The sequence below is a fragment of the Spermophilus citellus genome, assembly GCF_964194105.1.
Source record: "Spermophilus citellus genome assembly, chromosome: 5".
In the NCBI taxonomy this organism is placed as follows: Eukaryota; Metazoa; Chordata; class Mammalia; order Rodentia; family Sciuridae; genus Spermophilus; species Spermophilus citellus.
The window spans coordinates 39,439,680-39,462,415 of NC_138186.1; the positions used below are offsets into that span (position 1 = coordinate 39,439,680).

At 35.5% G+C, this 22,736-nt stretch overlaps 1 protein-coding gene and 1 pseudogene across 2 annotated transcripts; both read left to right on the top strand.

Moving 5' to 3' along the window:
- Positions 1-744: 744 nt before the first annotated feature.
- Positions 745-1,683, top strand: LOC308649021 (olfactory receptor 2H1; the record flags this gene model as incomplete). Its single annotated transcript, XM_081294293.1, has 1 exon — positions 745-1,683. The coding sequence occupies one exon, from the start codon at positions 745-747 to the stop codon at positions 1,681-1,683; it is 939 nt and encodes a 312-aa protein (XP_081150419.1).
- Positions 1,684-13,977: 12,294 nt separating this feature from the next.
- On the top strand, positions 13,978-14,907 carry LOC308649030 (olfactory receptor 2J3-like; annotated as a pseudogene). Its single transcript has one exon. The product of its transcript is annotated as an olfactory receptor 2J3-like (transcript).
- The last annotated feature ends 7,829 nt before the right edge of the window (positions 14,908-22,736 follow it).

A 22,736-nucleotide genomic window follows, 5' to 3' on the forward strand; every position in this document is an offset into this window, starting at 1 on the left:
AGCCTCTTAACATGGATTTGAATTTGTCTCAACATTACTCTTTTGAAGAAAAGTATAAAATACATTAATAGCAATCTCCAACTCAAGGGAAGTTTGTCTATATATAAATGTATTTTGAATATCAATTAAATGTTTGTCATCCCTGAAAATAAAATGATCCTAGGATACTTATGCCTCAGAGTAGAAAACAACCCTGCATACATACATATAATAGTGAAATTCTAACAAGATTTCTTTGGGGTATGGATGCTCTTCAGTGGTAGAGCATTTAGCCAGCATGCCTGTGGCCCTGAGTTTCACCCCCAGGATCATACACAAACAAACAAACAAATTTTCACTAATTATTTCTGGATGCACAGAATAACCACAGTATTCAGAAGAAAATAGATGCCCAATAAGTTTTTCCAGAATTAATGAAGAGTAATTAATTAGCACATGTTGCATATCAGTTGCATTTGCATTTAGCCAGTAAGTCAGAGACAACAGGACAGGGTTCCAAGTTTCCAACCATTGCTACCATATTGCTGCTTTCTGTCCTCCAACAAGATAAGGTTTGACCAGGAAGAACAAGGGAACAGAGATGCTGGATGGTGATGTGCCAGGTAATGGAAGCCTGGGAGAGTAGGAGGGGAGAAATGTCCACTTAATATGACATGACAAGTATCTGAGTTGACTTTTTACAAAACAGGTTGGAGCTCATTCATTTGATAATCTTATCCTTCTAATTCTGAATAGGAATAGGCCATGATCAACCAAAGCTTCCCATTGGGATTCCTCCTTCTGGGCTTCTCTGAACACCCAGGGCTGGAAAAGATTCTCTTTGTGGTTGTCTTAACTTCTTACCTCCTCACCTTGGTGGGCAACACACTCATCATCCTGCTGTCAGTGCTGGACCCCAGGCTCCACTCTCCAATGTACTTCTTCCTCTCCAACCTCTCCTTCTTGGACCTTTGCTTCACCACAAGTTTTGTCCCCCAGATGCTGGCCAACCTCTGGGGCCCCAAGAAGACCATCAGCTTCCTGGGCTGCTTCATCCAGCTCTTCATCTTTCTGTCCCTGGGAACAACTGAGTGCATCCTCCTGACAGTGATGGCCTTTGACCGCTATGTGGCTGTCTGCCAGCCCCTTCACTATGCCACCATCATCCACCCTCGACTATGCAGGCAACGGGCAGCTGTGGCCTGGGTTATGGGTCTGGCCCAATCCATAGTCCAGACACCACCCACTCTTCACCTGCCCTTCTGTCCCCACCGGCAGATAGATGACTTTTTGTGTGAAGTTCCTTCTCTGATTAGACTATCCTGTGGAGACACCACCTACAATGAAATCCAGTTAGCTGTGTCCAGTGTCATCTTTGTGGTGGTTCCTCTCAGCCTCATCCTTGTCTCTTACAGTGCCATTGCCTGGGCAGTGCTGAGGATTAACTCTGCCCAAGCATGGAAAAGAGCTTTAGGGACCTGCTCCTCCCATCTTATGGTTGTCACTATCTTCTACAGCTCAGTCATTGCTGTCTACCTCCAGCCCAAAAATCCATATGCCCAAAAGAGGGGCAAGTTCTTTGGCCTCTTCTATGCAGTAGGTACTCCTTCACTTAACCCACTCATATACACCCTGAGGAACAAGGAGGTAAAGAGGGCATTCAGGAGGTTGCTGGGGAAAGAAGGTGATTCCAGGGAGAGCTGAGGGTGAGCTGCTTAAAGTACATTTCTAAGTCAAGAGACCTTCTTCATGATTTATAAGAATGTTAAGTTCCCCAAGCCACTTGCCTGAGCCAGTGTAGAGGCTAAGCATAACCATGTGGTATGTGAGAGAGAGACAGAGGTCCAATGAAGAGAAGACAAATATCTTCAAAAAACATCTTAAATTCAGTGATTTTTACCATCAGTGTTTAATATTTCCTCTCTTCGCCATCCTCTCTCTACTGCCTTCCCTTCTAAAGATTCCCTAAATGTATCATGCCCATTTTTCGCTCTGTCATCTCTCTGCATTTATCACATCACTGTAGGAGAACCAGTTCATCATGGCATTCTAGAACCTTACACATATTTACATGGGCCATGCAAGCAAATGCTTGAGCCACAGATAATCTGAGACTTAGAAGGATGCTTTTAATTCCCACAGAGTACGAGAAGATGTGCAGATTGCTAGGACTTGCCTCAAGACCATCTCTCACTCTCTTCCTAACTCCCCTGGGAGGCTGTCCTGAGACATTTCCTAGTGCTTTCCAGGTTGTAATGGAGCTTGAGGCATCCTGCCCTGTACATTTGAGATATAGAATTTCATGAGACCTGGCTCCATTCCAGAATTATTTCCTCAGCAATAGGGTATCCCACAACACCTGGTCCAATTTGTTCCATTGATATTATTTTTAATTTTGATACTGAAGATTGAATCTATGCTGCTCTACCACTGAGCTACATCCCCAGCTCTTTTTCTATTTTGAGACAGGATCTTACTATGTTGCCTTAGGCCTTGCTAAATTGCTCAGGCCAGCTTTGAGCTTGCAATTCTCCTGCCTCAGCCTCTCAAATTGCTGGCATTAAAGCATGCACCAGCACACCTAGGCTCAACTTATAAATTTTGAGGGGACATGAGCACTCAATTCATTATATGTCTTCTTTCCTTCCTCTTCAAGATCATTTGTCTCTACTCTCCTTCTTTTGTTGATCCTCTTCTGCCTTCCTTTTCTGCTTTTATCCACAGGGAAGAGGAACTAAAACTCAACCAAATCCATCACCTCATACAAATACATGCAATTGTTTTCGCTAAAACCAATATAGAAGCTGGGCAAGGTGATGCACACCAGTAATCCCAGGGGTTTAGGAGGCTGAGGGCAGGAAGATTGCTAATTCAAAGCCAGCCTCAGCAACAGAGAGGCTCTAAGCAATTCAGTGACACCCTGTCTTTAAATAAAATACAGAATAGGGCTGGGGATGTGGCTCAGGGGTTGAGTCCCCTGAGTTCAATCCCCAGTACCAAAAAAAAAAAAAAAATTGATAGAATTGGCATCCTGTCAATCTGATGAAAACAGTTACTGTCAGATAGAATTGGCATCCTGTCAATCTGATGAAAACAGTTACTGTCATACTATAATCACTAATAGAAGTTTTCATTAGATTATAATAAAAGAGGACTATCAGGAGGAAAGCTTGCCACAGTTATATGGTGCATAATGATTTGGAGGTCAACAATGAACCACCTATATAATAGTGATCCCACATATTTTATCTGCTAGATATGAGGTAGTCATCTTACTTTGTATAAATAAACTCTATTATGTTCACATAATGATGAAAATATCTAATGATTAATTTTTCCAAACATCTTCCCATGGTTTAACAACATATTACTATATTTTAATTATAATATTTCCCCTCTTCTCTACCAAGAAGCCCAGAATAAGGAAATCATCACGTTGGCTATATGATGCTTAACAGGATGCTTCAGTGAAGACGTTGTTCCTATTAGATAAGCAGACATATTGTTTTCCATAGTAATCATATATAATCGATTCACAGCTTGTTTATATAATTGTATATTATATATAATACTATATAGTGATCATATATATTACATACATAATATACCATATGTATATAATTATGTATATCATATATATCATGTTGTATACCTGAGATTTACAAATTTTATTAAAGTAAAATTAAAAATGAGATATCACTTCTCACTCACAAAAATGGCTACCATGTGACACACACAAAGTCTACTCATAGGTACTTACCAAAAGGAAATGAGCATATATGATCACAAAAGACTTGTACATGAAAATTCATAGCAGATTTACTTATAACAGTAAAAGCAGGAAATCATCTAACCATCCATCTATTGCTGCATAAAAAAATTCCCCCCCAAAACTTAATGGCTTTAAACAACACATATTGTCTCCCAATTTCTGTGGGTTTCTTGGGAAATGACTCCTGTTTTCTGTGAGACTCAGAAGCAACTGAACAGTTCGTGATTCCAGCTTAGGTTTCTCTGGAGTCTATAGTCAAGATGTTAGCCAATTGCCCTCCACACATGATTTGGATGAGACTAAATGTTCATCTTACATATGTCCCACTCACTTGTTGCTTATTTCCTTTGGATAACCTTAGTTTCCACATACCCCACCCCCACAATGCACCTCTGTAGCCACTGCTTGGATAGTTTCCCCTGACTGAAGATCCAAGAGAGAGGACATGTACAAGTCACAATGGTACTTATGACCTAGGCTTAGATGTCACACACCATCATTTCTGCCACATTCTGTTTGTTAAAAGTGAGTCATTAGGTGCAATGCACACTTGAAAGGAAGAGAAGCAGGCCCTATCTTGTCCTTGGAGTAATGCCAGAAAATTGAGGGAGGCATACTTTAAGATCACAGAATCAATTACTCATCAACAGAATACAAGAAAACAATTTGTGTATACTTAACCAGCATAACAGTTCTCAGGAGTAAGAGAAATGAATGAACGATTGATTCACAAAGCAACATGGATGAATGCAGACAATGTAGTACAGGGTGCAAGAAACCAAACACAGAAGCATGTATGTATTTAGTAGATCTTTCTATAAAGTTCTATAATGAGAGAAACCAATTAAAATAATATGAATAAAATCTTTGAGTGACTAGAGCATAGATGGACAGAATTATATTAAATAATGCAGTAATGAGTGCCTGCAATCCCAGGTACTCAAAAGGATGAGACTGGAGGATTATGAGTTTGAGCCCCGCCTGGGCAACAAAGCAAAATTCTTACATTAAATAAAAAGTCTAAATAGAAAATATAATATTTGGAAAGCAGTATGGAGATTCCTGGGAAAGCTGGGAATAGATCCACCATTTGACCCAGCTATCGCCCTTCTCGGACTATTCCCTGAGGACCTTAAAAAAGCGTACTATAGGGATACGGCCACATCAATGATTATAGCGGCACAATTCACAATAGCTAGACTGTGGAACCAACCTAGATGCCCTTCAATAGATGAATGGATAAAAAAAAATGTGGCATCTATACACAATGGAGTATTATGCAGCACTAAGAAATGACAAAATCATAGAATTTGCAGGGAAATGGATGGCATTAGAGCAGATTATGCTAAGTGAAGCTAGCCAAGCCCTAAAAAAGAAATGTCAAATGTCTTCTTTGATATAAAGAGAGCAACTAAGAACAGAACAGGAAGGAAGAGCATGAGGAAAAGACTAACAGTAAACAAAGACGAATGGGGGGAGAGAAAGGGAGAGAGAAGGGAAAGCATATGGAAATGGTAGGAGACCTTCAATGATACACAAAATTATAAGAGGTTATGAGGGGCAAGGGGGAGGGGGGAAAAGGGGAGAGAATTGAACAACAGCAGAGGAGGTAGAGAGGGAAGATGGGAGGGGAGGGGAGGGGAGGGGGGATAGTAGGGGATAGGAAAGGTAGCAGAATACAACAGTCACTAATATGCCATTATGTAATAATGTGAGTATGTAACAGATGTGATTCTGCAATCTGTATTTGGGGTAAAAATGGGAGTTCAAAACCCAATTGAGTCTAATGTATGAAAGATGATATATCATGAGCTCTGTAATGTTTTGAACAATCAATAAAAAAAAATATCAGCAAAGAGATGTAATCTGTACAAAGAACCAAGTAGAAATGCAAGAGCTGAAAATATTAAAACTGAGTCAAAAGAAAATTAAGTATCTCAAAAACAGAGGTGAGGTGACAAGAAAGAATTCATGAACTTGAAGATTGATAAATAGAAATTATACAGTATGAAGAGGAAAAAAGACTGGAGAAACATGAACAGAGGCACAGAGGCATGTGGCATAATATCAAATATATGAAGATATGTTACCGCAAGCTCAATACTTGTTCCTGATGCCAATCCAATAACAAGGACACAGTTTTTAGGAAAAAGGAAAAAGAAAGTTTATTGATTTTCTAGCAAAAGAGAAACACAGGGGTCTCCTGTCCCAAATGCTGTGATTCTGGCCATCATAAGGAACAAGGGGCATTTATACAGGCAATTAAAAGGCCACATTCCACGTGTTCTCTGTTGAAGTTATAATTCACTTGACAGTTTGGGAGACAGTTATTTCAGTCATTTATTTTTTCTTTACATTTTTAAAAAAATTAAAAACCTTGCAGACTGTGGTTCCTGCATGATTTATTACACTAGAAATCAATCACCTTAAGATATATAAAATGCCACCCCCACATCAACTATTTCAAAATTAAATGGCACACTTATAAATGTCTCTGAAGAGACAAGGAAGAAACACAAGAAGAATAATTAAAAAGTGCTTTCATCTAAATGATAATAAAAGCTTAAAATATTAGGATTTCTGAGATGAAACAGTACTCAGATGAACATTTATAACTTAAAGTACTTGTATCAGAAAGAAGCTAGAATAATAATCAACTTATTTTCAAATTAAGTAATAGGAAGAAAAAAACATAAATTAATATCAATGGAAAAGGAGCTATCAAAATAACCGTACAGATGTTAAAATAAATTAAGGCAATATTACAATTGTATGCCAACATATGTGATAGCTGACATAGCATGGTACATATTAGAGAAGGATCCATATGCTATTGAGCAAAAAGTGTATTATGTCATTGATGGGTAAAACATTCTATATAAATCTGTTAGGTCTAAATTATTAATTGTAGTATTTAGTTCTATAGCTTCTATATTTAGTTTTTGTTCAGAAGATCTATCCAGTAGTGAGAGAATTGTATTAAAGCCATCCAGTATTCTTATGTTGTGGTCTATTTGATTCTTGAAATTGAGGAGGGTTTGTTTCATGTAGGCAGATGCTTCATTGTTTGGGGCATAAATATTTATGATTGTCACGTCTTGCTTATGTATAATTCTTTAAGCAATATGAAAGGTTATTTCTTGGTCCCTTCTGATTAACTTTGGCTTGGATATCACTTTACGTGATATGAAGATAGAACAATTCATGTGAGTGATATATTTTTTTTCCCATTCTTTCACCTTTAGTCTCTGAACATCTTTGCCTAAAAGATGAGTCTTTTGGAAACAGCATATTGTTGGGTCTTATTTTTTAATCCATTCTGCCTGTCTATGTCTTTTGATTGATGAGTTTAGGTCATTAATGTTTAGGGTTATTAATGAGATATGATTTGTATTCCCAGTCATTTGAGTTTATTTCTAGTTTATAAATTGGAATTAGTTTCTTCTTTGATTAACTGTTCCTTTAGTGTAATTCCTCCCTTTGTTGATTTTCACATTTTTTTTTCATTTAATCTTCATGGAATAGTTTGTTGAGAATATTCTGAAGTGCAGGCTTTGACTAGTTGCAAATTCTTTTGATTTTTGTTTATAATGAAAAAATTTTATTTCATCTTCAAAGCTGAAGCTTAATTTTACTGGATATAGGATTATTGGTTGCCATCCACTTTCTTTTAGAGCTTGGTATGTTTTCCAGGACCACCCAGCTTCAAAGCTGGATCTGGGTTGAGAAATCACCTGAGATCCAAATTGTTTTCCCCCTATAGGTAATCTGATATTTTCTCTCACAGCTCTTAAATTCTATTCTTATTCTCTATGTTAGGTATTTTCATTATAATGTGTCTTGATGTGTATCTGTTGTAATTTTGCACATTTGGTGTCCTGTAATTCTCTTGTATTTGAGTTTCCATTTCATTCTTTAGATTTGCAAAATTTTCTGATATTATTTTATTGAAAAGATCGTGCATTCCTTTAGTTTGTATCTCCACACCTTCATCTATCCCTATAAATCTTAAATTTGGTCTTTTCATGTTATCCCATACTTCTTGGAAGTTCTGTTCATGGTTTCTTAACAGATTTTCCTCATGGTCCACTCTGTTTTCAAGACTATATATTTTGTCTTCATTGCCTGAGGTTCTGTCTTCAAAGTGGTCTAGCATATTGGTGATGCTTTCTATTCAATTTTTTATTTGGTTTGTCATTTCCTTCCTTTCAAGGATTTCTATTTGTTTGTTTGTTTGTTTCATAATCTCTTTTTATTGAAGTGATGGAGATTTGCTACCTATATTGGCTCTCTTACATTATCCTTTATTTCATAGGTCAGTTTAACCATGTACATTCTAAACTCCTTCTATGACATTTCTTCCATTGTGGTGTTAATGAACTCTGTTATTGGAGTATCTTCGTTTGCTTGGTGTGATTTGCTCCTTTTCTTTTTATGTTGTTGTTTTTTTATGTCTACTCATCTAAAAGTATGGTCCTGAGTCAGTAGAGTTTCTACACTGTGAACTTGAAGTTTCCTTGAAGGTTTCTAGTATCTCACTGTTTAGGGAGAGACAAATAATAACAACAACAATGAATGCACACCATTTATAGTATTAAATCAAATAGTTTCTACCACAATGCCTACAATGTTAATTATCACAATAAACAGAAATGCCATGATAAGTTACTGCCTATAATAAGAACAGCAAGTTTGCAAAAGGGTTTACATTTTCAGATGATGGACAGAGAGAACAGAGATGATATAAGATGTGATGATTATAAGGTAGGAGGAGAGAAGACAGAAGATTAATGGAAGAGTAAAAGAGAGAAAAATAGACATTGGTTGTTAGCAGAAGAAAAGAAAATTAAGGGAAACAAGTAGGAGAAAATTATATATATATATATAAAGCAAAATTTTAAAAAAATAAAAAATACAAAAGAATACAAAATGGAACTAAAATATACTAATCAAATATCCTAGTTTATAAAAATATAATTTATGTAAAATAACTGGCTTCAATAATGCTAGAGGTGAGAAGAAAAAAATAAGAAACTGTATAAATGTCCATGTACAATTAAGGTCACAATTAAATAATGAAAACAAAATAAACAGAAAAAGAAAAGAAGAAAAATCTTCATGAAAAGTTTTAAAAATTCTTTCCATTGGAGTTCAAAATATTCTCAGCTTCTCTTCTCAGCAGTTTTAGGTGGAGTCTTCTGGAGTTATTCTCCACTCTTAGCATTGCTGAAGTGAGAGATGTAATCCTGTCAATGGAGTTCCTGGAGGCAGGATTTAGGCTTAGGAAGGTTCTGGACTCTTTGTTGAATGCTAATTGGTCTGGAGATTTTAAATTAGCTCACCTCCAATGCCCAGTAGTTGCTGGTCCATGCTGGAAGTCTTTACCCTAGGGTTCCCCCTGGGTTCCATTCATGTATTGGACTAACCAATTCTTAGTTGCTTACATCACCTGCAGACTCCATGTTTCCTGGTCCCAGATTTAGTCTCCAAACAATTTCTTCAGCCCCTGCCCTTCTGAGTTCCCAGCCAGATGCATCTCTCCCAGCTGGTCCTGCAAATAATCAGATTTGAGAGGGAGGAATAGAGCTAGGTGAGTTTCTGCAACATATTTGAAGATGGACGAAGGCATGAAATAGTAAAAAATAAAGAACGAGAGAGAGAGATCCAAGATAGCAGAATAGAGGTCATGTTGTCTCATATGTAAAACTCTCTCCATGTTTGATTTCTTCTGGTCACTTAAGCACACCCTATAATGTGCAGTGTATATTTACTGGGCCTGCATTTCTGGTCAAACTTGGGTTTGCCAAGAATAAGCTTCCTTAGTCACCAACCCCTGCACTGCAGCTGCAAAATGGTTCCTTCCTTTGTCCTCTGCTCCTAGACAGATGGAGGCTTCTTTCCCCAGGCGTGGATTTTGCACAGTGCATCTTTTGAGTTTGCTTGACAATGTCCTTGGTCTCTAAATGCTCCATACCCAGACACACCTTTGGCCTCCCCAAAATGCAGGTTATTTTAATTCCCTTATCCCTCTACTATGCTTATGGAGGGACAACTCTGGCTGGAGCTTCTGGACAGTCTGTGGCAGCTGTGCCTCTGGGGATTTTTTTCTCATTTTATTATGTCCAATATCCTGTGTCCCCGGTCTGCTTTGGATGTCCAGTAATGTGTTCCTGGATCCATTACATCCAGTAATGGATGTTCCAGTAATGTGTCCCTCCCTGCTTTTATTTGTTCACCCACATTGCAGAGGATCTGCCTCTCTGATTTATTGTTTTCATGCCACAGAGGAGCCAGGAACATGACCTCTATTCTGCTATCTTGGATCTCCCTCTCTCATTCTTTATTTTTTACTATTTCATGCCTTCTTCCATCTTCAAATGTGATAGTTGACAATTTATCCCTCCAATTTTAGCCATTAGCAGGATGAGAATTTGCAGAAGAAATTTAAGGTAACTATAGAAATCCCCTTTTCTTCTTAGAAGACACTGCTCAGCATTTTTCTCAGTGAAGGTCAGACTGCAAATTCATTGTAATTTTCCTACAATGATGTGGTATCATGGTAGTCAAATTCCTGTGAAAGTATGATAACCAAGACAAGTCTCAAAAAGCATTAATTGACACTTGGGATTTGCCACCCGTATGGCCCAGTCAAGGAAATTAAGTCACATTCTTCTTCTGTTTCCACAAAGGCCCAAAGGTTCTAAGAATCAATCCCCTATACACTGATGGCTCTGAGTTTTTCCTTCTGGCTACAAATACTTTAAGTAAACACAGGATTTTCTCTTCTGTAGCAATGATAATCACAGTTAGTAAAGCGAAGTAACTTTAAGACTTTGCTTTACTGACTTGATTTTGTAGATTATAATCTATGGTGTAGGAAAGAATTTATGCTGGGGATTTCAAGAAAATCAACAAACTCAAATCTTCTACACATGAAGTATACATAAGGAAGATGACATACAGGGAACATGGACAGACATAGGATGATAGAATTGAAAGAAGTTGTTTCAGTACCATTTGAGTACTAGGTAAGAATATGAAAGAAGTAATACAATCAAGATCAAAAGGTTTTGTCTGGAAAAAAAAGAGATAGGAAAAGCAACCCCTTTCCCTCCACATTGCTAACTTTTAAACCTATAGTGGAGAAGTCATCCACAGCCAATAAGAATAACATTGGAGCAGATCTTTATTTCTCTCCCTTCCACTAATAAGAAAGTTAAAACATAAGATTTCTACTTTCAAGTTTTTGCATCTGAAAAAATGAAATTTTCCCCATCTCAAGTTCCCCATCTTTATGTTCTTGTGTACAAATAGTCAAGAAAATTCATGCACTGTATAAAGTTATTTCACAACTGCCACTTTGTTTTAGTTAATGAACTAAGTCATGGAAGCCCTGTAAAAGACAAAGAAAAATACCTCTCTATGAGAAAATAACTGTAACATTTAGGCCCAAACTTTTTTATATGTATTATTTCCCATTCTAAAGAAATTTTAACACTCTTTTAGAAAATTACCATTATCCCTCAAATGGCAGTGGTCTATGGTGAAGAAATACTTGTGATTTACTCTTTGATTATTGCTATTTTTGAATTCAGTTGTAACTTTTAGGAAAGTTTTTTTTTTTTAAAGTGTAGTCACTGATTAAACTGGAGAGTTTCTGAGTTGAAGCTATTATTCTAGGCTAGTGTAACAACTGGTGAATTATTCTGTTCATGACCAATATCATTAGGAATTACTAAATCTGAGCAGTATTAAAGACTGGAGCCAAATTGAATGCTTCAAATTTTCGTGCTGAAACCCACTTATTCAGCTACTCCCAACATTTTCTTTTTAGTATTAGAGGTGCATTTATAGAACATAAACAACTAAGAAACAACAAAAAGAGGAAACCACCGGTGGCTCTGAGGTAACCTTTTTCTTTTTCTGTCATGGCTTATGAGGAATCATGAAAGAATGCATTAGCCAAGAAAGGAAAGGAGAAAAGGATATGGCAAAGTGGGAGGAGACCATGTATTCAGAGGAAAATAGGAAACTTAAATGGTGGGGTATACATTGCTAAAATAACTATATAACAAAAGGGAATATTAATATTTGAGATGCAGATTGAAAAACTGCAGGAGAAAAGATATTACTTAAGATTCACAAATATATGTGTTATTTTTTAAAACCAAAAGTAAGTTTCATTACCTACAATATATTAAATGACCTAATCTGTTTTATGTTTTCATTAGATATTCACAGTTCTGCTCTAAACTAAAAATTTCTAAATATGTAGTAATTAGAACTTGGGCTTAGAATTTAAATACCATAACATTTATTATCCTAGAGAAAAAGATATCATGTAATGACCTCAAGACCAGGGGTTTCAATTTCTCATCCCTGTGATGCCCTCTTCCAACTCTAAGTATTATCACCAGGTTCCTCTCCATACCTTTTCTTTGTCTGTGCTGTCAGTGAGTTTTGTTCTTTTCCCTACAAATTTTTCTTTCCAAATTTAGATTCATACAATCTTTACAGATCATTTGAATATTCATTTATCAAGATTTCTATCTTGTTCATATATTAATACTCTTAAATTATTGTAAGATTTGTCTCATTTTGTTATCTCTATTTGTGTTTTATTTTACAGTTAGAAAGTAGCTTTGGGTCCAAATGCACGAATAAGATAATAAAGTTCTTTCTATAAGCACATCTAATTGAATCTAAATATCTTGTATCCTATATAAATAATTTGATATCATTACAAAATTAAGAATTGTTCCTCCTGTATTTTCAACCATATGTATGATTAACAGGATTGTAATTATCATGGTTTTTATTGTCACATAAATGATATTAACCTAAAAATGCTGAAAAGAAAACTGACGTCACTCATTTGGTAACAAAAATTCTGTTTGGTAACAAATATTGCTTCATGGAAGTTATCTTTCTCAGCTAAATTAGGTATTTCTTCAATTACTATTTACATACCAATTAAAATTCACCTGAGAATGAATTTTAACTTAAATTGTTGGCGTTGCTTCTTTTCTACAAAAAGACAAATATCTGGATGTGGTAAATGAAATTATGTTGTATGTTCTTATAGTAAAATTTCAAACTTAAAGAGCAATTAGAAAAAGTGGTACAATATACCACCATGTACCATTTACCTAGATTGTGCCTTAGTAAACTGTTTCCCTGAAAATCTTTGTTTTTTTCATCTAGTTTTCTATCATCTACCTATGTATCTATTGGTCTGTGTCTCCAGCTATCTGTCAATCTATCTATCCATCATTTTTATTTTTTTGGAGCACGTGAGAATGAATTGGAGAGGCTATGTTCCACCAACATAGTGTCTTTTGTGTTAATTTTTAAAGAACAGCATTTTATGTAAAATATGTACACTTAAAAATCAGCTAATTTAATGGGGAGATAATTTTATCTAATCAATAGTCTATATTTACATTTTTCCAATGGTCTCAATAATTTTTAGTAGATCTTTTTTGTAGAATCACAAATTAGGCTATTGTGCCCCATTGGTCTCCTTTATCATAAACCAGTTTCTCAATTGTCACTGTTTTTATTGACTTTGACATTTTTGAGGAGTACAGGTAAAGTGTTTTGTTTCTTTTAAGATGGGTCAAGTTTGTTCATTATTAGAATTAGTCTTTGCATTCTTGGCAGTAATATGACTGAAGCAGTATTGTGTCCTGTTGAGAGAATCACATCAGTATCCCCATAATGTTGGTTTTTCTCAACATTGTTGATGCTGACACTCATCACCTGGTTATGGGGATGTCCACCAGGTTCTGCAACTAAAAAATATAAAATTACAATCTTTCACTTTGTATTACCTAGTAAATGGTGAACAGATATTTTAGACTATGTAAGAAACCTGTTCCTTGTCAAATTATCATCTACCAATTTTGTATCCATTTTTGTCTTCCTAAAGGCATCATTCCTTTTTATATTTATTAAGTAATATACTGGTATAGGCAGTACTTTAGTTTTCACCAATATATTTTACTATTACATTGATATCAAATATGAACTTCAAGATTCTATTATTGTTCAATTACTGAGATAATTTCACTTAATGCCCTACTTATCATAGTATTCAACAGTGGCAGGCTTTTAAAAACTGTTGTTTTTTTCTTTATTTTTCCATGTCCCTATGATTCTTGGATCATTTTCTTATATTCTTTGAGATAATTTGATTTTATTTCCTCAGGTAACAGAAAACAACAATGGAAAAAATCAATGGAACTTCTGAAGGATACTTCATTCTACTGGGCTTTTCTCATTGGCCTAACCTGGAAACAGCTCTTTTTGTTGAAATCTCTATATTCTACTTGATGACACTGATAGGTAATTTGTTCATCATCATACTGTCATACCTGGATTCCTGTTTCCACACTTCCATGTACTTCTTCCTCTCAAACCTCTCGTTTCTTAAACCTCTCTGCTACACCACCAACTCCAGCCCCCAATTGCTGGTTAGCCTCTGGGACCCAGAGAAGACCATTTCATATGCTGCTTGTATGATTCAACTCTACTTTGCTTTTGCTCTGGAAACCACAGAGTGTGTCCTGCTGGTGGTGATGTCCTATGACCACTACACAGCTGTGTGTAAACCCCTGCATTATGCTGTCCTCATGCACCCTTGACTCTGCCAATCCTTAGCTGTGGCTTCCTGGGTAAGTGGCTTTATTAACTCAGCACTCCATTCCCTCATTACCTTCTGGGTACCCCTGTGTGGACATCACCAAGTGGATCACTTGTTCTGTGAAGTTCCAGCACTCCTGAAATTGTCATGTGTTGATACTCATGCTAATGAGCTGACTCTCATGGTCACAAGCTCTATTTTTGTTCTCACACCTCTTGTCCTCATTCTAACATCCTGTGGTGCCATTGCTCAAGCTGTACTGAGGATGCAGTAAAATACTGGACGTCAGAAAGTCTTTGGGATGTGTGGAGCCCATCTTATGGTTGTTTCCCTCTTTATCATTCCAGTTCTCTGCATTTATCTTCAGCCACCAACAGAAAATTCTCAAGATCAAGGGAAGTTTATTTCCCTATTTTATTCTGCTGTCACACCTAGCCTCAACCCTCTCATCTATACCCTGAGAAACAAAGACGTAAGAGAGGCAGTTAGAACACTAATTGGAAGAGAATGACTTATGTACTTGTGACATTAACAGTGTAATAATACATCAAACTCAGTTTATAACTCCCATCTGAAGATGGTACTATCAATTCTTAAATGTGCAGAATCTGTCTTTTAATTTCTGTCTTTCTAGGTAGGATAATTTTGTCTCATATCTTGGTTTATTTAGAGACTAATGGAACACCTGCAATACTTTTCTCCAACAATGTTGTTCTTTGATGAAGAATAAGTATTGAGGGAAATTTGGAACATGTTCTTCCATACCATTTATGTGTTATAATTTCACTAATTGTAGCACAACAGTGCCGTTATGTACCATAAGCAATTGTCTTATATTTCTTTTCTTTTCCTGGCATGGCAGTAAGAAATATAATTACATATATTTTCTATACTATATACTATATAGTATAGTTTCTACAATATAAGTATAGAAAATGGGTATAACTTGAAAGTTCTAATAAGTAGTTTGCTAAATATTAGTCATCATAGTTTGTAGTTTGCATATAATTTGGTGAAGTATATGTTTGAAGCACCTGGGCTACCTAGAAATCCATAAAAAATATTTGTGGTAGTTCAAGACATAGAGTTCAAAAATTACTTGGAAGTCAATGGGATTTTAAAAATAATTACCTGAAAATGTATTGGAAAAAACTGTGATAAATACTGTTGTGTGGGGGTTGTTATCTTCAGTTTTAAGCTTGATCTAATATATTTTTATTAATATATATTGAATATGAATTATATTTTCCAAATTAAGGAATATATTTTTATGAAAAGAATGATTTATTGTTTACATAATTTTTAAACATTTCTATATGAAATATGAGAACTATATATTCACCCTATTAATTGTCAGTCATATCAATTGTAGTACAAGAAACTACAAGGAAATAATATAAAGTAACATTTGGCAATATAAGAATTTTATCTATGAGTCAATTGTCAGCTATAGTCTTTGAGGGCTTTGTAAAGGCTAATTTAAACAATTTGCTTCATTATAAAATAAAACTACACACTAGACTTCCCCTGAATTTCCTGTGTGGCTTGCAATTATACTAATTATGCTCACTTTGAACTCTTTATGTGTCTTTAACACTAAGTAAGAATCATGTATATAACAGAACTTTTATTCTATATACTGTGAAATAGCACATGAATACAAACTTTTTAAAGCATAAAAATGTACATTAGTATTTTGGGCCATATTTCACTGTGAAAAGCTTATGATTTTGCACAACTTTTACTATATTTCCATCTTTACCATACTTTTTTTTTCTTTCAGATTTTTATAAGTATAATTGAGAAAAAATTGTGTGTATTTATGGCTAAAATGTGATGTTTTATATATGCATATTAGGAAATTAATTTTTGATTCAATTAACATGTCTATCACCTTATACAATTTCCATCTTTACCATACTTTTTTTCTTTCAGATTTTTATAAGTATAATTGAGAAAAAATTAACGTGTCTATCACCCCACACAATTATAATATTTTTGTGAGGTGAAATCTACACTTTTAGGTATTATCTGGTAAACAATACAGTAGCAATACTTATAGTCACCATGTTTTATAATACAGCTCAATTGTCCTCCTTTCTGAAACTTTGTGTCTTTATCCAATCTCTACCCAGTTTTCATTTCCCTCTGAATCTCCAGACCCAGCAGTCTAGTTGTCTGTGCCTTTATGAGTTCAAATTTTTAGATTCATATATAAAAGTGAACATGCAATATTTGTCATTTTCTACATGGCTTATTTCATTCAGTATAATGTCTTCGAGTTTTGCCACATTATTGCAAGTGTCAGGACATCCCAGCTACATAGCTTTAGGCCTTAATCTCGCTGAATTTCTGTTTCTTCTTATTAAAAAGGGTATAGTAATACAGCTTGCCTCAGAGGGTCATTTTGAGGATGAGTGAATTAGGTAAAGTGTTCTGGATATTTATTGGGATGTAGTAAATAGCATATACTCTGAGGCAATGTTGGTAATAGTGACTGTCATAATCTATGAAATTTTTCTATAATAAAAATAATAACAGGGGTTGGGGTTGTGGCTCAGTGGTAGAGCACTTGCCTAGCATGTGTGAGGCACTGGGTTCGATCCTCAGCACCATATTAAAATAAATAAATAAAATAAAGGTATTGTGCCCATCTGCAATTTATAAATAAATAAATAAATAAATAAACAAACAAATAAATAAATAAATAAATAAATAGATAAATAAAAATGATAACAGGGTTTTATTGGTAACTTAAAGACCACAGGTCACTTTTTGGCCATTTCTTGGATTTCTTGTACCCAGTTATAGGCAACTGTTATTAAGAGATTTTTCTGGCTTAGAATTTTATGGTTAGCTCAGACTGTTTCATTTATCAGTCTGTTTAGGCTGATCACATGGCCCAATTCTGTCTAGTCAACTGCTGAAATGGCAAGGGGAACAGAGGAGAAAACATCACTGGGAAGTTGACAGGAGAAACAAGGAGTAAGTTGGAGATAGTGTTACCACAGGGCATGGGTGTCCAGACTTCCAACAACAAACTATGGTCCATTGAATGGGACAGGGGGCATGCCTAGATGGCAGGGATCCCCAAGGTTCTCAGCATCTGCCTGAGACCTTGAGAAATCCAATATATTTCATAGCAAAGTTCATTCCAGGGTCTGGTCACCCCCAGAGAACATCAAAAGGACAGATTGTGAGTCCTTTACCCACCAATTTGGTCACCAGAAACTAGGATGAGATCCCTTTTGTGTGGAGGAACCATTGTCTCTTGGAAGCTTCAAATGCCTGCTTCATAAATTACCATGCTTGTACCATGTATTATATATCTATATCAATATATTATATGTGTATAATTTATATATATAATTGCATTTTCTTTCTTTATTCATTCATTTGTTGGCAGACAAGTGCTTTTTACCAATGTCATGGCTATAAGGAATAAGGCTATAATGAACCTGAATGTGCAAGTATCACTTGAACCTAGTTATTTTATGATGGAAGTTGGATATATATGCAGGAGTAGGATTGCTAAATTTCATGGTAAATTTATTTTTAATTTTTTGAGCAAAGTACACCGTATTTCTCATAATGGCTATAATAGTTTGCATTCTATTCAATAGTGAAAAGATATGCTTCTCTCCATGTCCTTATCCTATCGACCTGGTTTTACATTGAGTGAAATATTAAACTTACAATATTATCATATCTTATCCACCATCCTCCTGGCTACCATTTTATAGGATTGTTTTAAGTGGTCACATTAGACTTTGCTACTGTTAACCTGAAAGGCAGAATAGAAGACTTTAGGTTTTAGTGGTCTCCTGATCTCATAAATAAAATCCAGTACAGTTCATTGCAAGTATTGATCTTAATATGGTATGGAGTATGTTAATCTAATCAAGAAACTAAAGTACCCATTGACCCAAACCACATTTCCCTTTCTATTTTCTATTTGGTTCTGCCTGATGGTGGTCATTTTACCTGTTTAATTCCCCATTGCTAACATGTTTTGCAAATGACAGAAAGAAACTCAGAGACAGCATTATATTCTCCCACATCCCCTCTGACGTGTTTCTATATATAGTGCATATGGTTGGCAGGGGCAGTGTTATAGAACATTTATCACACTATACACTTTCCAAAGTATTGGTAGATGTAGTTAGATAAAATTTGACTTGAATTCATGACTTATTTGGATTTCTCTACGTTTTAATTTAATGTTGTGTATTTTTGCCCAGGATCAAATCCAGGATGCCATGTTGTGTTTAGTTGTCATGCCTTGCAGTCTTCTCAGAATCCCTTGAGCTTTTTGATGAGTGATGGTGATGTTTTCTAGAACGTACTTCAGTTGTAGTTTGTGTGTCATTTTGTCCTGTTTAGACTAGGATTATGAGTTTTCGGGGGAGAAATGCCTTTTCCATTCCTACATGGCATTACCAATGAAATAGAACATTAACAATTTAGTGAAGATAGAGTTTCAATTATACAAACTTAAGTTTACAATTTTATCTTTCCATATTCTAACCCTTCAAAGATAGTCACTTTGCCTAACCTGCACTTAAGGCAGAAGAAAGTTTATATTCCATCTCCCAGATGGGAGTATTTATTTATCTGTAAGGAAGATTGCACTCTTTCCATTCATTTTTTATTGATCCAATCATTTATATATATATATATATATATATATATATATATATATATATATATGCATATATGTGTATATATATATATGAACTAAGGGACATTTATCTTATAATTTAGGATATATTCCAATGTGTGTTATTTTTTTCAGTACGCAAATTGTTCCAGTTTTGTCCTTTGAAGCTTTTTCAGATTGGCTACTTGATCCCTTGGAATTTTTTTCATCTTTTTGTTATCTCTCTCTCTTTTTTAATCTCCTTCATTTCTGCAACATGTGGTATTACTACTAGAAGCTAATTTTTTATAGTCCTTCCCTCAGACTTTTTTTGAGGATCTTTGGTTATTTTCACTGGTATTAAAAAGCAATAGTTCTTGGGGCTGGGGATGTGGCTCAAGTGGTAGCGCGCTCGCCTGGCATGTGTGTGGCCCGGGTTTGATCCTCAGCATCACATAAAAACAAAGATGTTGTGTCTGCCAAAAACTAAAAAATAAATATTAAAAAATTCTCTCTCTCTCTCTCTCTCTCTCTCTCTCTCTCTTTCTCTAAAAAAAGCAATATTTCAGTGTTTTTTTTTTCAAATTGGACTGGTTGATATTTGACACAGTCTATTTCAACATACCAACCCATGAATACTCAGGTATCTCTAATTATTTCTATTTGTATCCATCTCTGTGTTTCTGTGTGTATATGTGTGAACCTGAGGTCAGACTAGTATCTCTGACTCTAACACAGTAATTCATGTCTCACTCTAGTCTTCCTTTCTTACTTATTTGTAACTGTTCTCACTAGTAGTGAAAAACTTTGATTGTACTATGCATCATTTTCAACTTTTTTGTATACTACTAGTAAATGGGAAAAATAATTTCAGAATTAATTGTAGTATAATAAAAAAACACTTATACTGTATAAAGTACAGTGTTTATTCCCAGTAGTTTTTTTTCCTCCTATAGACATAAATTTTTCAGTCAAAACACCATTTTGTAAAATTACTTAGGTAAGTACTTATTTATGTACCACTTATTTCAGTATAGTTATGTCAAGCTTTTTGTAAATAAAGAATTAGATTAACTTGTCATCTATGCCTTCAACACTAGAATTTACACATTCTCATTTATATGTCTGTTTCCTTACAATAAAATTCATTTTTTGTGCGGTGTTTGATGGGTGCTTTTGTGGATTTTAACAAAGGCATAGCTAAGTTTCCCTATGCATCTTTTTTGTCATCAACCAATTTCCTTGAATCAATGCCTGGCAACTCCAGGTGTGTTTTTCTTTCCTACAGTTTTGCCTTTTCCAGCTATTTCACCAATGGACTCACAGCTTTTAAATCAGGCTCCAATCATTTAGTAAAATTCATTTAGGGCCCCATGTTATTACTCATGTATTCCCTGTGTGGATATAACCTAGTTTTATCTTTCTCCTACTGAAGGACATGTGCTGTTTCTAGTTTTGAGTGATTGTGAATGAAGCTACTAGGAAAATTTGCATATAGATTTTTGTGTGGATGTAAGTTTCAAGTGGCTAGGGTAAATTCTTTGCAAGATGATTTTTGGATCATATAAAAGTCTATTCTAAGCTTTATATGAGGTCACTAATCAGTCATTCAAAGTGTTTGTAGTATCTGCAGCCTCATTAGCAGTAAATTATAGTCTCTTTGCTTTGCATTATTCCTAGCATTTAAAATTATTAGTGATTTTGTTTAGCCAGTAAAGTAATTGTGGAAATTTATTTTCACTCTTGTAATATAAGTATGTTTATTATGTTACCCTGTTTACTTCTTGGCTTATAAAGCATAAAATAATGACCACATGGATATTTATAGAAACATTTTGCAGATCTCTCTCTTTCATATGGATTTTTGATGTAGTATCATTCAAGTGAAACTTTACAACAGTAGGTGGATCCTCCAAAGTATCAGAGCTACATCAGGTGACTAAGACTTTCCTATTCTATACCTGACAGCAAAGAACACTAGGTACATTTGGCTTGGAACCTATATCAGCATAATAACTGGGAGATACCGTCAGTGGGTGTTAGAGGCAGGGACTGAATGGTGCTTCCCAAACATCTTTATATTAAAGCCCTCAAAAAAAAAAAAGAAATGTAGCAGGTTGCTCTTGATCAAAAGAGAATGTCCTCCTAGGCCCCATCCAGGAATACAAGGCTTACTAATAGGAATGTCTTTTCTTAAATATGCACTTCAGGGAACTCTAAGAAGCATGGCACTTAAGAATTTTTCATGGGGCTGTCGATGTGGCTCAAGTGGTAGCACGCTTGCCTGGCATGCGTATGGCCTGTGTTGGATCCTCAGCACCACATACAAACAAAGATGTTGTATCCGCTGAAAACTAATATATATATAAATAAAATTCTCTCTCTCTCTCTCTCTCTCTCTCTCTCTCTCTCTCTCTCTCTCTCTCTCTCTCTCCTCTCTCTTTAAAAAAAAAGAATTTGTCATGACATGGGACTGAATCAGGTTCACTCCTTGTGAATTGGTCTGGCAACTAAAAATGACACAAACACAAAAAATACCATTTTGGGAGGCAAGAGAGGCAGGCAAGAGAGAGCAAGCATGCCCCAACCCTGATATTTATTGGGGAAAGCTGTTTCATAGAACATTCCATCCAAATAAAGCAAAGGGGTAATATTACAAGAGCACAAGGGGTCAGGTTTCGGAGGTGGAGTCTTGCTTGGTGGTGTCTTGTCAGCAATTTGACATCTTAGAGAGTCACACCCATCTCAGGTGCTGTGTGGGATCATAGGAAGAACAAGAGAAAAGGCACACATGCATCACACAGCCCAATCAGGCAGCAACATCAGTCCAATTCTTTCATGTGCTGAAATGCTCATAGCTCACACACACAGCCCATGGCTGGCTCTTGACAAGGACTTACACATCAGTAGTCAAAGTCTATATGTAAACATGGTATTCTGAGGCCCTGGTAAGCATAATCTTCAAAAAGTATTCAAACAAAGATTTCCCTCTGGCATTCCCAAACTTCTTTGTTTGGGATTAGTTCAGGAGAGTAAGCAGGGGAAAATCAAATTCTCATCATTGTTAATTAGTCAGCTTGAACTTCAAATGTAACCCCCGTCCCTGCCAAAGATTCAGATAAACTGAAAAGGCTTCATATATCAAATATGTACAATCAAATAAATCCCAGACTTATAGCCAGTTGCTGTTCATATCAGAAGGAGATATGAACCAGTTGGAAGGTGTTCTCACTAAACAATCAGTGCCTACTTCAGCATCAAAATAATGATATAATAACATACAAACTCATAAATCCATATTAAAATAGGAGTACGGACAAGTAGATGACAGATTACACACAACACAATCCTACAAATAAATACCTACAGAGAGAAAAAAATTAAAAAAATATTTCTTCCAATAAAATGCCAATTAAACTAGTTTTTGACTGCTGCTAAAACAAATTACCACAAATTTAATCTTTAAAATATAAAAATAAATTAACCCATATTTCTAAAGATCAGAAGACTAAATTAAGTTACTGTGCTGCATTCCTCCTTCCACTAGCAGGAGAGGATGCTGATTTTCAGCTTCCAAAAGATGCCTTGTTCTGTCTTGTGGCCTCTGCCTCTAATTTTAAAGTCAGCAACATAGTATTGTCTCTCTTTTCTAAACTCTTGCTTTCCTTAATATGTACCCCAGTGATTTTAACAGCTTAACC